General features: G+C 31.3%; 2 protein-coding genes across 6 annotated transcripts in view; one reads left to right on the forward strand and one right to left on the reverse strand.

Annotated features, from left to right (window-relative positions):
- Positions 1–16276, reverse strand: part of Atg1 (serine/threonine-protein kinase unc-51-like protein Atg1) — a 127307-nt gene that overhangs the window by 12957 nt on the left and 98074 nt on the right. For all 5 annotated transcript variants that reach the window (XR_013875050.1, XR_013875049.1, XR_013875051.1 and 2 more), the window contains 3 exons: positions 4355–4445; positions 757–865; positions 90–191 (listed from right to left, as the gene is read on the reverse strand). Coding sequence is in view for 2 of the 5 variants with exons in the window: in XM_080148657.1 (XP_080004783.1) it covers positions 90–191; positions 757–865; positions 4355–4445 (302 nt within the window). In the remaining 3 variants the exon portion in view is untranslated. The remainder of the gene's footprint in view (positions 1–89; positions 192–756; positions 866–4354; positions 4446–16276) is intronic.
- The window catches only part of LOC145306517 (uncharacterized), a 195048-nt gene that overhangs the window by 10821 nt on the left and 167951 nt on the right, over positions 1–16276 (forward strand). The window lies entirely within an intron of this gene.

Genomic DNA, 16276 nt, shown 5'->3' on the forward strand with positions numbered 1-16276 from the left:
AAGCCAACAAAAAAGAAAACTTTGTTGACTAGTGTAATAAACAGCCCAATGTCCCCTCCCTCCCTGATCTACAACCCTTTCTCTCTTACCTGGAATGGCGCCTTTCCAGTGAGACATTGGAAGACGATTGTGCCGAGTGACCACAGATCTGCCTTCCCATCATATTGCAACGACATTATCACCTCAGGGGCCTAAAATAATTGTATAGGAATGAGATATAAATCAATTATATAAAGTAGGCTTAGCAGCCTCGCGACAGCCGCCTGTAAGCCCCCGGGGTACCTTTAAACTTTTACAGTTTTGAAAATCAGCTAGAGGTTAGTGTAACATTTGCATCATAATGCAATGACTAAAACCTCGAGGACCTAAAATAGGAATGAAAAACAATAAGCTATATAGTATATATAAGTGTAAATGTATTGATTTGGAACAAGAATAAGAAATCTTAAAAATAAAAGTAAATACCTAGACAGTCAAACAAACATCCTGTTACTTAAAAGCATGACATAACAATCTTACCATTCTTAGTGGATATAGAAAATATGTAGATATATTGGATGGAGAAAATATGTCGTCATTTTAGGTTGCTAACATGGACCTCATTTATTGGTCAGTTCGTTCAGCCAGTAGGAGGGTAGGGGATGGGTAAAGGGTGTTGATGGAAGGTATCGTTATTTTAGCCAGCTAGAAGTATTACTTTATTTGAGTACATTATAATCTGGTGCAACATCCATGTGAAAATATATGAAATCTTACCATGTACATGGGTGACCCACAGAGTGTAGCTGCCATAGTTCCATCCTGCAAGAATCTGGCAAACCCAAAGTCAGCAATCTTCAGGTGAATTTCTGACGGTAGCGGGTTTCTGAAGATAAAAAAAACATCAGTTAGGCTTTCATTGTTGATTTGGGGGATTTTATGCAGAGATAAATTGGAGAATGGGCTGTTTATTCCACTAGAACCCCAATTTTTATAGTAAAACTTTGGGGACTTTTGAATATTGATTGGTTGGTGTATTAAGCTGAAAGTGCAAAAGTTTCAATCACTTATTGTATTCTACAGAAGGGATAATTTTCTGTATTAACATTGGGGATGTACATTTATAAAATAAGAAAAAGTAAATCATGGATTAATCGGGGAGGGAAGGGACATTGGACTATAAATAATAATATCACCCTCAGTTTCAACATCATTGTGGATGTGTACAATGTACATCAATTTATTGTCCATTGTCTTATCACTTAAGATCTTCTAGATAAATCTTGATAGTAAAAAAACTAGTTACAGCAATTAATATTGGATTTAAAGGATTTAAAATGATTAAAACTAAATAATTTATGAAATGTTGTCAGATGAAAAAATTATCAAATCTTAAGTCTTGAATTCAGATCTGTGAAGAAAAAATGGAAAAATAAACAATGGGATATTATATGCATAGGTTGCGGAGATCCAAAATGAGGACAAATGCAATATGTGCTGTTTATTACAATGGTCCCAAAAGCTTATTCGTTGGCTCAACAACAATAGGTACTTCTATTTAATCCTAATTTGTTATATCATCAAGTTTAGTGTCAACAAACTTTAATTTAGAGGAGGTGTAATTTTGTGTATCATGATTAAGGAAGATTTTTCGCTAAGTTGAGTGTCAAAACGTTTCAACCACTAATTGTAATCTACAGAAGGGGTAAAATTACTAAATTTGTCGGCCATTGTCTTATCCCTTTAGATCCCTGGGAAAGTAAGCTAAGGGAAAAAGGTGGACAAACCAACAAGAATGACATGGTAAGTATCTACGCTACTACTTTTTTTTAATAAACTGCAATATTTGCAAATAAAATGAAAATGCATATAAAATATGAAGGTGTGTATTCACTTCCGCCCGTGTGTCATAAAATAATCAAATGATTAATGTCGCATGTTATTACAATAGCACATACTACCCCATTCTCCTTTGTATTAAACATTAGGAGAAAGGGGACAATGGTCTGTTTATTACACTAGTCCCCAAAGTTTTATAATACCGTTTTCTTATTCATTGACCTAACAACTTTGAGGACTGTTATTGAATTTTGAATGGTTGTTTCATAAGGTAGTGTCCATTGTCTTATCACTTTAGATCCGTGTCACTCGCTTTTGTCCTTCTTTCTACCCTTCAAGTAGATTACAATTAGTGGTAGAAACGTTTTGGTACTTAACTTAATGGACCAACCAAATGAATTCAATCAAAGTCTCCAAAGTTGTTGGCTTTTTGTTTTGAATAGGAAAACGTTATTGTAAAACTTTGGGGACTCACGTCCCCTCCCTCCCTGGAAAACTATGCTGAAATCATAAGCGGAAATTAATGCACACCAATATGAATGATCAAATACTTAGCAGAAAAAAAATATTATTTGTTAACTTTAATATTTGATAAAAATTATTGAAAAGAAGGTTTTATTTGATGTAATTTATGAAGTAAATTTTGATCAAATCGCAGCAACTCTAAAGTCGTTGTTTTTAGTTTTTAGAATTGCTAAATAGTTGACGACAAAACAGCTTTTCTTTTGATGAAACATCCCTTCTTGCTCTTGGACCCAGGTATATCGAGGGATAAGACAATGCACGATAAATTGATATACACTTCCTATATTGATTAACAAAATTACCCCTTTTGTAGGTTAAATTAATGGTGGAGAAAATTTGACACTAGTGGTTTGGACCAACCAATCAATATTTTAATAAAAATGTCCATAGTTTTTTGAGCCAACGAGGAGAGTCCATGCTCATAAAACTTTGGGGACCAGTGTAATATATAGTCCATTGCCATTTAATGAATATGCACTTAAATCAAATATTTTTGTAATTATTAAGTTTTAAAATTATAAAAATGAAATTACGATGTTATAAGTATGAACAAGTGAGGCATAATTACAAAAACTAAAAGAAATAAAAACATTGATAATGTAAAACAAGGATAATAACATCCAAAAACAACAATACTTAATTAACCATTCATAAAACAAAGAGACATTATTTTCTGAAGCCATAATAATTCTAACTTTGCTGCTTGGACTTCGAAGGGAAAGGTTTTAAGGTTGTTTTAGGCAAAAAAAAACAACAACTATTATTTCTTCCCCCCCCCCCCCTTAAAAAAATGAGCGGTTTCCACCAATGGCATAGACTGCAAACGAATTTTAAATTAGGTATTTTAGTGCTACTTTTAGGTTAAGGTATAGTAGGAATAGTGCCCCCCCCCCCCCCGAAAGGGCTAAGAAGTATTTTTTTTGCAAGAAAGGTTTCAGTAAAACTAGAATGCTTCCCGAAAATTTAAAGACAGAATAATTGTAATTCAGCTATGCTGTGTACATAACTTTGCTACGCAAATTGTGGCGTAACAGCTGTTTGTTTGCGTAATACAACATGAATGTATTGACGTTTACTTGACTCTAGACTAATGCAGGGAATAGGGAGGAAGGTCCAAAAAGTCAGCAAGGAAGGAAATATTGTCAGGGAGGGAGGGGACATTGATCTGTTTATTACACTAGTCCTAAAAGTTTTATTATAACGTTTTCTTATTCGTTTGCTCAAAAACTTTAGGGACTTTTATTGAATTTTAATTGGTTGGATCATTAAGTTAAGTGTCCAAACGTTTTAACCACTACAGAAAGAGTAGTTTTGGTAATTTAGTTTGTTTAGCCGTCTTCCATGCTTTGCTGTAAGAAGCAATTAAAAAGTAGTTTTAATATTTTCGTCTAAAGACGTAGGATCAACAAAGTCAGTAAAGTTCATATAAAGCGCAGCAAAAACAAAATTATAAAAATTAAATAATGTCAATTAACAGTGAAGAAAGTTATAGCCTATATATTATCATTTTAATTGTGAAGAAAAAGTTCAATGAAAACGTAATATAATGCTTTTAATTCAGAGTGTAATCAACTGCGTTCTAGTTATATATTACACTTACAATTATATAATTGATTCAAAGTAGTAAAACAAGGACAAAATTTTAACTAAATAGCTCAGCAATAATTTTTATATAGAAAAAATACTAATAGAAGTATTTATAAAAAAATATGTTTTTTTACAATATTAGAATAGTTGAGTAGTTAGTTATCGTATTATAGACAGATTTCATTTTAATGTTCGTGGATAATTGTCTGTAATATGATGCTATACATGATTTTTCAGTATGGCTGAGAACCAGTTCTAATCCAGCGGATACTAAGCGGTTTCGAAGCCATACTGGAAAATTCATTAAATATTTTGCTTGTTGAATATAATAAATAGGGATAAGTCTCAAAAATAAAGGATCACGCATCTGACATAGCAGAGATAATGGCGAAGATTGGAACCTATGGAACTAGGAAAAGCTCACCTTGATCTTCCAGAATGAGAGAGCAGGATATTTTGTGGTTTGAGATCTCTGTGCACGATTCCCTTGCTGTTTATTGCACGCATAGCTCCGGCTGAAATAAGATAAATTATTAGGTACCTAGATAATAATTTATTAGAATCAAATACATGTCCTAAATAGATCGTTATACTTTGGTACCTAGATAGATAACAGTAATACCTTGATGGTTTATTTAATTAGGTACCTAGATCGATAATTATAATTGGGTGCCTAGGTCCTAGATAGATAAATATGATATAGTACCTAGATGGTTTATTCAATTCGGTACCTAGTAATACCTAGGAAAATTTTTTTAGTTAGATACCTAGGTAGATAATTATAATATACCTAGATCGATTACAGGATGCTCAGATAGATACAAAGATAAGTGGGGACAACATACTGTCCCCAAAGTTTTATAAAACCAATCTCTTATTTGTTGTCTTAAATCCTTATGATAAATGTTAACTAGAACTAAACTTTTCTACCACTACTATTATTCCACATAAGTGGAAATTTTCTTTATCATAATTGGGAGTGTATCCAATCTTTCATAGCAAGATAGATAGATTTTTTAAAAAGATAGTAAGACAAGTTAAAAAGATAAAATCTAAACTTATTCCTAAAACACATAATTCTAGCCCTTTGTTTAAGAATAAAATTTTAGTATATGAGGAAAATTATGATTTTAAATGTAGGGTGTATACACTGTACATCCAGCTTTAAAATTGCATTATTCCAGGGAATACTAGGGATATATTGATGTAAATCCCTAGTAATGATTAACAAAATTTCCCCTTCTGTAACGATTTCTTTAAACCAACTAATTAAGCTTTATTAAAGGAACCATAGTTTTTTTTTATAAAACTTTGGGTCACAAATTTAATTCACATTCTGTCCAAGGCCCTACCTGTAAAGGAAAGATTAGAAACATTTTATAAAATAATTTGAATCATGTGATGTTAATGTGAAACTAAACTTTTTCCTAGCCATATCCCTTAATAAAACGCATTCATATTGCAATGTTTTTCTGAGAAATTATGCAGTCTTACTTTTTTTCATTATGTTTACTTCATACTGCAAACTTTGTTATATTTATTTTATTTATTGCATCGTATTATGAACAGCGTTTCGCGGATATCAAAATTAAAAATTATAAGATTAAAACCAGTTTTGTTAGACCTAGCCCCAGTAGTGCTCGGGCTAACAATACTGGTATTGATTTTATGATTTTTATTTTAATATATACCTACCAAATTTTGTATTGTTAGAAATTTACTATTTTTTTTCTTCGATTTGTAGAAACATTTTTTTTTGCCAAGGCATACCTGACATATTCTGACATGTATAAAAAATAAGATTTTAAAGATAGCAGCGTATGAGGTAAATTAACAAGGATGACTTTATCCAGTATGGCTTCGAAACCAATAAATATCCGCTGGATTAGAACCAGTTCTCAGCCATACTGAAAAATCACCGCATAGCATCGAATTACAGACAATTTTCCACAAATATTAAAATAAAAATAAGAACATTAATACCAGTTTTAATCTTATATTTTTTAATTTTAATATCCACGGAAAGTTGTTTATATTACGATGCGATAAATAACTAAAATTAAAAGTGAGAGTAAAATTCTTCTATCAAACACCCCCCCCCACTCCCTCAAAAAAATTTGTTTTATATTCTTTTTTTTTCTTTTCGTCCTCCTTAAAAAGGGGCTCCAGGAATCAAATACACTATCCCCATTTTGGTCAAGATAGTACTCCTGTAGCTCCTGGTGCATATCCTAAAAAATTTTCCTTTTTTCCACCAATTTATATTTAGTTAATAATTAAACTTAGTATATATTATATTATTTTTGTATGAGACTAAACATCATAATGTAAACTCTAAATTGTCAATAGATAGCAGCAATTTAGAGTATTGTATGTGCTATCTCCTGAGCTAGGGGGTACCTGGCAGCACCAAATAAACATTATTATTATTATTACTGTTATTAATTTTATGATATTTTTTTAAATATTCGTAGAAAATTGTATGTTATACGATGCTATGCATAATTTTTTCAGTATGGCTGAGGGCCGGTGTTCTAATCGGAATCGGATATTAATCGGTTTTGAAGACAAATTAGAAAGAACTATTCATATGATACCTATACTATGTATGAATATAATTTTCAAATTTGTTTTGAATTTTAGTAAACTGCATTATCAGTATTTTTAGAAATTTGATAATTCTATGAAATTAAACAGTAAATAATATTATATAATGTTATATTATTGTTATTAGCAAAAATAATATTATTAACTTACACACACACACACACACACACACACACACACACACACACACACACACACAAACACACACACACACACAATCAAACAAATCCTTTTCGCATATTAAACTAATCAGTTTTTAGATTGAAATTAAATTGAAAGTAGCAATTTTAATTTTTATATTTGCAAGAGTAGAATTAATTTTGTTGAGTAGTTGCAACCAGGGATCCTAAGGGATAAGACAATCAACGATAAATTGATGTACATCCACAATGATAGTTAACAAAATTACTAAATCTGTAGATGACAGGTTTTTTTCGTTAACCAACCTCTCAAAATTTATTAATTTTTTTAAGTCAACAAATGTTAGGAATTAATTATGAAACCAGAATAATTTACAGTCTAATGTCCCCTCCTTCCCTTTCCCTGAGTTTCAATTGGTGTGCATTGACTTCCGCAACTGTATCACAACACAACTAAATATTGTCTTTTTCTTTGCTTTTATTGGCTATTGTATGTTATTGCAAATATGACAAATGGATATATTGTATACATGGTTATTATGACCGGGGAGAAGTTGTCGTCAATATAGGTTGCTAACTTGTTATTATTTAGTTCGTACATCCAGTATGAGGGAAGGGGATGGGGTAAAGCCCGCTGCAAATTTCACTTTACTAGAGTACATGAAATCTGTTTAAACATCCCAGTAATCATAAACCCATTAAAAACAACAATATTGATAAAATGCGGAATTGAAGGAATACTAATTGAATTAAGTCTGCCCAATTTAGCTTGTAAAATTAAAATAAACAAGGCAATTATTTCTTTGAACAGCGGAGCAGAAATAAACAACCAACAGTTTTTTTATCTTATTGTATAAAGCAGTCAGGTATTTTTTTTGTCTGTAGCTTAAGATTTCAATGTCTGCTAGATTGATTACAAGTAGATTCTACATTTGTCTTGGGATGGCTATGGCTTTATCATTTTTTTAAAAATGTAAGTCGTGGAATGGTTTTAGACTATTTTTCACCCCTTTCTCTACCCTTCATCTGAAATCTTTTGTTGGTTCAAACCAAGTAGGTCTTAATGTAAAATCCTTTTACGGGTAATTTTGCTGATAATCATTGAGGATGTGTATCAATTTATCGCCAATAGCCTTATCTCTTAAAATTAGATGTAATGGTCCAAACTGAATTATTTGTAGTTTTTCTGTCTGTTCCGATTTTTGTCATTAAATTTTTTTATACACCTTTCTAGACGTAGCCATTGTATGTAATATGAGAATAATAATAAAAATTAAAAGCACTTTCCCTATAAACGAAAGAGGGCCACTAACATTTTTTAATTACAGAAAGGCAACACTTTCTGTATTATTATTAGATTTCAGATAATCGGTTGTCGTAAAATTTTAGGATAACATTATACCCAGTCGCAGTGTGAATCTGCATTTAAATTATCAACACAAATATGCCTTATTGTTATAGGAATCCCCGTGTAAGGTTTCAAAACGACAAGACGATTTTAACATGCCTAAATAAATTGTTAGTTATATGTTGCTTGCAAACGGTTGATCAAAAAGTTACAATTTGTGGGAGGGTTTATTTTTGGTCCAAAAGCAATTAAAGGAATGTTGCCAAAATTTTTGCGTGTCTGTGCTAATTTTTTTGCTGTGCAAAGTAATAAATCAACTTAAATCACAAAGGAGGATGTTATTACATAAGCAGTTGGATTGGATAAAATAATATTAATAATAAAATTTTAATATTACATTCATTATTAACATTACTATGAAGAGTACTTTACTTATCAAGTTATCCTTATAATAAAGTAACAGGATATCTGTATCTAAGGATCTCGCTTACCGCTGAACCGATATGGTTCTCCTTTACAGTCTAGAAAGGTTTATATTTATTTTGGTAGGGAAATCACCCACAGAAAAGAGATTTAATTTTATTCAATATCCTACAGTAATTCTGTTAATATATTAGCAGGCATTTAAAAATATGCGAATAACCAAATTTTGATGATGTATTCTTTATTTTTATATCCATTTTTTGGCCAATTAAAGTATTACATAAACAATTTAAACTATTATGACTTTAAAACAACGAAATTTTTTTAAAATCACCGAATTGAGTTCTGAATATTATTTGGGTACAGTCCCTTTCGTGGCAATGCACCTTAAGGGGCGATTCTTCGTATTTTTCACAGTAGCCTTTCTCCTATTTCTAGCCCCTGCGGGGGGGGGGGGGTCTATCCCTGCCGGAATTATTGCCTAAACCTGTGGGACAATTACTTAACCTAACCTAAAATAACCTATAAAAGTCAATTTTAAAAATACGACGAATCGCCCCTTGAAGGGCGTTGCCACGAAAGGGACTATTCCCTATTATTCCTTCAACGATTAGGCACTATGTAAAAGGCGAAACATCTCTACAATCAAGTCTTTAAAAACACCAAGTTTCTAAGCCAACTAATAGCAGAACACGTCTAAAATTTTTTTTTTTTTTTTTTTTGGGGGGGGGGGTTAAGTATAACTGACAATCCAATATCCCTTCCCTGCCAGCATAAATGTAAACAAAGCTTATCACTCAATTTTTTTTGCTAATGTTTAATATTGATGGTATTGTATAATAAGCCAAGTGTAAAACTTCAATGAACGCTTATATAATTTAAAATTATATAACTTTGAAAGGAGAAAGGGTGTATGTATTTTAACGTGTCAGCGATTGTCGCACAATTAGACAATTTTAATGTTTAGCGAACGTTATTTTAACGATTTTAAGAGAGGGTTGTTTAAGAATTTACAGCCATTTCTTTTACATTTTTAAAAGATTAATTTTTAATGTTTAGCAAATGTTATTTTAACCATTTTAAGAGAGGGTTGTTTACTAATTTACAGCCATTTCTTTCACATTTTTAAAAAATTAATTCATATTAAATTGTCATTTTCCTGTAAAAACAGACAATAATCATATTGTTAATTACACTAGTCCTAAAGTTTTATAATAACATTTTCTATTCGTTAGCTTAACAATTTTGGGTATCGTTATTTAATTTTGATTGGTTGATTCATTAAGTTAAATGTCAAAACGTTTCAACCATTTATTACAATCTACAGAAGGTGTAATTTTGTGTATCATGATTGGGGATGTACATCAATTTATCGGCCATTGTCTTATCCCTTTCCATCCCTAAGTTAAAAAGGGGGGGGGGGCGAAAGTGACACTTTTTGAAACCAAAACTAAGAGTCAACAAAGGAACTCAACTAAAAAAAGGGTTACAGGTCTGAGATTTCGCATGGCAGTTGCTTTATAGGGGTACAATATGGAACTGTGAAGAAACGGCGGCGCAACTGCCGAAAACCGCCGTTTCCCGCCGTAATTTTTGTTGCCTTTTCTCGGCGGTTTTCGGCGGTTGCGCCGCCGTTTCTTCACATTTCCATATTGTACCCCTATAAAGCAACTGCCATGCAAAATGTCAGACCTGTAACTCTTTTTTTAGTTGAGTTCCTTTGACTTTTAGTTTTGGTTTCAAAAAGTGTCACTTTCGCCCCCCCCCCCCTCTTAACATTTCGTCATTAAACAATAAACTTTTTACTATACAAAAGAAACGGGTATAGTGCCTTTCGTGGCAACGCACCTTAAGGGGCGATTCTTCGTATTTTTCACAATAGCTTTTCTCCTATTTCTAGCTCCTGCGGGGGGGGGGGGGGGCTCTCACCCTGCGGGGCTAATTGCCTAACCTTGTGGGGCAATCACCTAACCCAATATAACCTAACCTAACCTAAAATAAACTACAAAAAAAACATTTTAAAAATAAGACGAATCGCCCCTTAAGAGGCGTTGCCACGAAAGGGACTATTCCTAAAGTAAGTGAGACCTAGCTTTATAGAACAGACTTTGCGTAGAAACAACCTAAGCACTGACGACTATTGTGTCATCTCATTTTTTCAAGTCATAGACACCAGGAATCTAAAGGGATAGGACAAAGGCCGATAAATTGATGTACATCCCCAACTATATTACACAAAATTAACCCATTCTGTAGATTAAAATCAGTGGTTGAAACGTTTGAAACTTAATGAACCAACTATTGTTATTTTTCCTACCTATCTAAAAAATTGAAGTACACTGTTTTTGAAAAAAAAATCTACCTTTTAGTTACCCCCCCCCCCAAAAAAAAAAATATATGGGGAAGGGGTTTGGAAGGAAAACAGAATAGAGTTTATTGTATCAAACATTAGTCTAGCTATAAAAAGTATTAAATCAAGTGAATCTTTTTTATTACAAATAGTAAAATAATACAAATATTTAATTAATTTTGTTTTCAAATACTTCAATTGCAAAAACACAGACAACAATTTTAATTTATACATTTTCCTACAAATTTTTTTTTATTTATCTTTATTCAGTTTGCTAATTTTTCAAATAATGTATTTGCATTACTATGGAAACACCACAAGTGGAGGTAAAAAAATCGGGGAAGTAAATTAACCATAGACAGACAGACAGACAGTGTCTTTGCTTTTTGTCTGTATCTCTTTAAGTAGCGAAGCTTTTATATAAATAGGTTCAGTCCGCCCGTTTGTTAGCTTTTTTCGTTAATTTATAAATATCAGAATTGTCCTATTGAATTCAAACTTTGCATTGTGGTTCCTATAACAGTTAGGTACAATATTTAAACGAGGCATCTCTATAATAAAATCCTAAATAAGTATGTCCATTTACTGTATCCTGTATGTACTCAATTTTGCAACAAATCTACTGAAGATATCGTTTGTAATTTATTTTGATTTTAGCGGTTCGCTTTTTTTGGATGTTGTCAACCTTGTTAAGTTGCGGGGCTACTCTATTTCTAAGGTATGTCCAAACAATTGTCTTGTCCCTTAAGATATTTGCATTTTTTATAGATATCATTGGTAAATATTTTTTCTTGTTCAGTATTACGGTTTTATTTTGATTTGTTTAAATCATGGTTGGACAATTTTAAATAAAAATACTACCTATTAAAGAAACTATTTACTAAAATAATTCACAATGCTCTTAGAAGCAATTTATTGATTAAGGGCAGGTACTAGGCTATTTGTTTAGCGTTGGAGGGAGGGAGAAGTCACTACTAATTTGTTTAAAGCAATGAAAGAAGCAAAAATATATGAATTTCACGAAATAAGGAAAAAGTCATAATGAAGGCATAATGGTAAGCCCCAAAAAAAACATGCTTTAAGAAACAATCAATTATAAAATTAAAAAAAAAAAAAATAAGAGAACCTAAAGTAGTAAAGATTATTTTAGCAATTTTATAGGTATGTATTTATATCCCCCCCCCCCCCCAACAAAACATTGTAGGAGATTTTTTCTTTTCTTTAAATAATTTTTGGAGGATTTTGAGAACAATAGGTGCCCTGCCTTAAAATTGAAGCCATTATTATGATAATGAATAATTAAAACTTGGAAAATGAATTTGAAATAATCATTTTTGTACGATTTGAAGTACTACGAGAAGGTCTTTAAATTAAACTCATTATTGTTTGAATAAATCTTGATTGGTTGGATCAAACTAGCATTTTCACTTTTCAACAAATTATGGATATCAATTTATCATCCATTGTCTTATCCCTTAAGATCCCTGCAGTTATTTTAAAAAAGTTTCATGTCATAGAAATGCATAATTATTTCATTGACAAATCTGTTATAAACACAGGGAGAGAGGGACTTTGGGCTGATTATTACTATAGTCCCCAAAGTCTTATGATAACGTTTTCTTGTTCGTTGGCTCAAAAACTTTTGGGACTTTATTGAATTTTAATTGGTTGGTTAATGAAGTCCAAATGTTTCTACCATAAATTTTAATCTACAGAAGGGATGATTTTGTGTATCATCATTAAGTGATGTACATCAATTTATCGGCCATTGTCTTATCCCTTTAGATCCCTGGAATAACAGGCAATGCCACATACAATTTTTTGACGTTTCTTCAAAACAAAAAAGGAAAAAAAATATTTTCATTTAAATACAGATAACAAATATATGAAGAACTATAAAAAGGATTCTTTAATAATTTCTAATATTTGCGGGTTTGTTGAAATACCTAAAACATGCAGAGTTACGTGGGATTTCAGGCAATGGATTTAAAATCAATTTAGGATGACTTCTTTGTAATTTGTGTTGCAAATAATTGAATCTTATTTTAAGATCTCTTAGGATTGGTCAAAATGAAAATGGCCAATGAGAGGTCAGACATGTAACTAATCTGTTTCTGATTGGTTAGAAAACTTACATTCTTAAAGATGAACCAATCATAGAGTGGTAGGCTTACAATTTATTTATTAGGTAATATTTGGTTGATGTTTGGATGATTTACTGTTTTAAGGTGTATTTTTTTCAACAAGAGCAAATGCCGCGTCAAGCATAAAGACAAGTTAATCAATCAATCAATCAATGTTTTGTCCATATGTTATTATATCAAGTTTAAGCCCTGGGAATTTGGAGCTGCATTTCCAAGTTTTCATCTTCTGCATCAAAATATTTATCCATCAGTTTATCTATCTATCTATCTATTTAACTGTCTACTATCTATCTACATATATCAGCTTGTTCATGTATCTGTTAAAATAAAAGCAAAATTACATAGAATTACCAAGTTTTAAACAGGGATCTAAAGGGATGAGATAATGGCCGATAAATTAATAAACATCCCATCCCAACAATAATGATTTACAAAATTACCCTATCTGTAGATTACAATTAGTGGTTGAAAAGTTTAGACACTCAACTTAATGAGCTCCAATGTCCCTAACCTTCCTGGTTTTAAATATTGATTTAATCCAAAAAGGCAATAAATCTGAATAAAAATCTTGAAATGAATTCTTGCTTGTAATTAATTCTAAAAGGTGTATTATCTATCCTCGGAAAACTGTCTATAAAACCACACTAGAAGCATACTATAACAGCAGCAAAAATTTTCATAATTATCTTACAATTTCTTAATTTATACTAATTACAATTTTTCCTTTAAAATAATCTTAAAAGAAACATCAATAATTATGGTTAACCGAGCCAAGTTTTCTTTAATTTTAGAAAAAAAGTGTTTGCATAAAACAGTCGATTAATTAACCGGTACTTTCACTTAAAATGCTTAGCGAGTACAGAACTCCAACTTATTCTTAATTCTTATCCCTTTCGGGGCCAAACCCTGTACCCCATTAAACCTAACCTAAGGTTGAAAAACTACCCTCTCTCCTTTTACTAACGACTATTATTTTTTAATGTCATATTATTAAAAATATTGAAAAAACATAAGTTTCTTTAAAAAGATTAGATTAAGATGATAAATTGGTAAACCTGAATTCATTTTAAATTTACTCAATGATTATGTTATAAATGAAGTTACAATCAGGAATCTAAGGGATAAGACAATGGATGATAATTTAATGTACAGCCCCAAGAATAACTCATCTGTAGATTAAATTAATGGTGGATAAGTTTGGATACTGCTCATTTTAATGACCCCATCAGAAGTCAAACATTTTGTTTTACAATTTTTTCTGATATTTTTATTTTTATTTTCTTATGATTATATTTCATTATTTTTACTTAAGAAAAATTGGAATTTTAAGAAAGGAACAAGAGAAATGAGAAATTCGATCTTGAGGGATAAGACAATAGAAAAAAATTGATGTACATTAAATTTTCCCTCCTGTATTTTAAGATTATTATTTTAAGGTTTATACTCTGATAGTTGAACAAACCAATTATGTTTTAAGGTTTATACTCTGATAGTTGAATAAACCAATTATGATCCCCAGAGTTTTTAACCCAACTATCATTTTTGGGTACCAGTATAATTTTCAGTTCAATGTTCCCTCCCTCTGTGGGGGTCTGTAGTAGTTTGAACAGAATATATAAATGCAAATTCGATATCTATTTGAAATTGGAATTTACAGCAACGTCTGTCTGGAGATTCTTATTTTTACTATGATATTGCTATAAAAAAAAACATTAAATCCTCCAATTATTTATCATCAATAGAAGGGGTAATTTTGTCTATCGTAGTTGAGGAAGGGCCAACCTCTTATGTTCCCTGAACCCTTTTTAGAATGAGGTTTTAAGGGTACGCTTTTTGCAGCCCAAACGCAATCGTGTCCAGAAAGATAAAGGATAAAAAGTAGAACACTACGCAGTAGAAAAGTGTTTTTTTATCCTACAAATCCGCAAAATTATTCAGTTAGAAATTAGCAACTTTTCAAAAAAAATACCTTGTTTTAGTTCAATTATAGGTAATCTGCATTTAGAAGTCTTTGAATTAAAAAATGTAAACAGTTGGAATCAATAAATAAAAATGAATCAAGCAATAAAAACCTATATCAGTGATCTGAAGGGACATGAAAATCACCGATAAATTGATGTACATCCTCAATTATGATACACAAAATTACCCCTTCTTAAGGTTAAAATTAGTGGATGAAACGTTTGGACATTGAGCTCAATGAACCAACCAATCAAAGTTCAATAAAAGTCTCCAAAGGTTTTGATAATAAAAATATAAGGACTAGTGTAATAATTTGCCCAATGCCCCCTCCCTTCCTAATATTCCCCTAACCTCGTATTCTAAATTTCAAATTTTTTATGAACTTTAATCTTTAGCAATATTGCAAGCCCAATTCGGAAAAAGTATCATTCTTTAGGTTCGTGTCGGAGCATAGCAAACTTGTTTCAAAAATACGCGCCACTTTTCCTATTCTTTATATGTCATTACGCCTTTATATGTAGGCGGCTACTCTATAACTACATCCGTCCGTACGTTGCACAAACAAATACGCTGGCAGTAATGTTAAGAAATTTTTATTTTTTGACCGTAAATGAAAATACCTCAAAGAAGATAAAGTATAGAATAGAATCCAGGTAGAAGATTCTGCCTGGCTAGCCTGAAGTAAAATTGGAACTTTTGAAAGACCAAAACGGCTACAAGGCTGTTAGTAAATAACATGGTTTCAGTAATTATTCAGAAAAAATATTCAAAATAAATTTCTTTTCCAACGATTTACTAAAAGCCATGTAGCCAAGAATCCAGCTTCCTCTTCCCTATTCACAATGGATTAAAAATGAATTTAATGTGCATATTAAGCCTTAAAAAAAATAATTATGTAAGAAAATTTACAAAAAAATATTGGTCTCAGTATTTATATTATAAAACTAAGTTGCGCTCTTATGTTTCTTATTTTAGATGTTGATACAAATTAAACTTTTCTAGTTTTGTCCAACTAGTCATTGTGATTCGTACTTTATCATTATTGTCTTTACTGCGCAAGTCAAAGATTCCTTCAAATTTCCCAGAAATATTTAGGGTTTTCATTTCTATTCCTCCTTATTCTATGAAATACCTAATGTTATTTTCATTTTAAACGATGTTAGGTTTTAGTAGTTGGGCTTTTTATGGAAATTATCTTATCTAAATTCATTAAAAGATTTACTTTTTACATTTATTTAGTAACTTAATGAGTTACTTCTTCCATTTTTATTTTTTTTCCTGTTTGTATATTCTTTATTAGATACTAGCGGCTATGCCCCTAGAGGCCTCTTTGGCCCTTTAGGTTGGGGGGGGGGGGGGGGGGGGGGGTTAA

This window comes from Acartia tonsa, chromosome 14 (assembly GCF_053477335.1).
Source record: "Acartia tonsa isolate MP-2025a chromosome 14, ASM5347733v1, whole genome shotgun sequence".
NCBI classification, from domain to species: Eukaryota; Metazoa; Arthropoda; class Copepoda; order Calanoida; family Acartiidae; genus Acartia; species Acartia tonsa.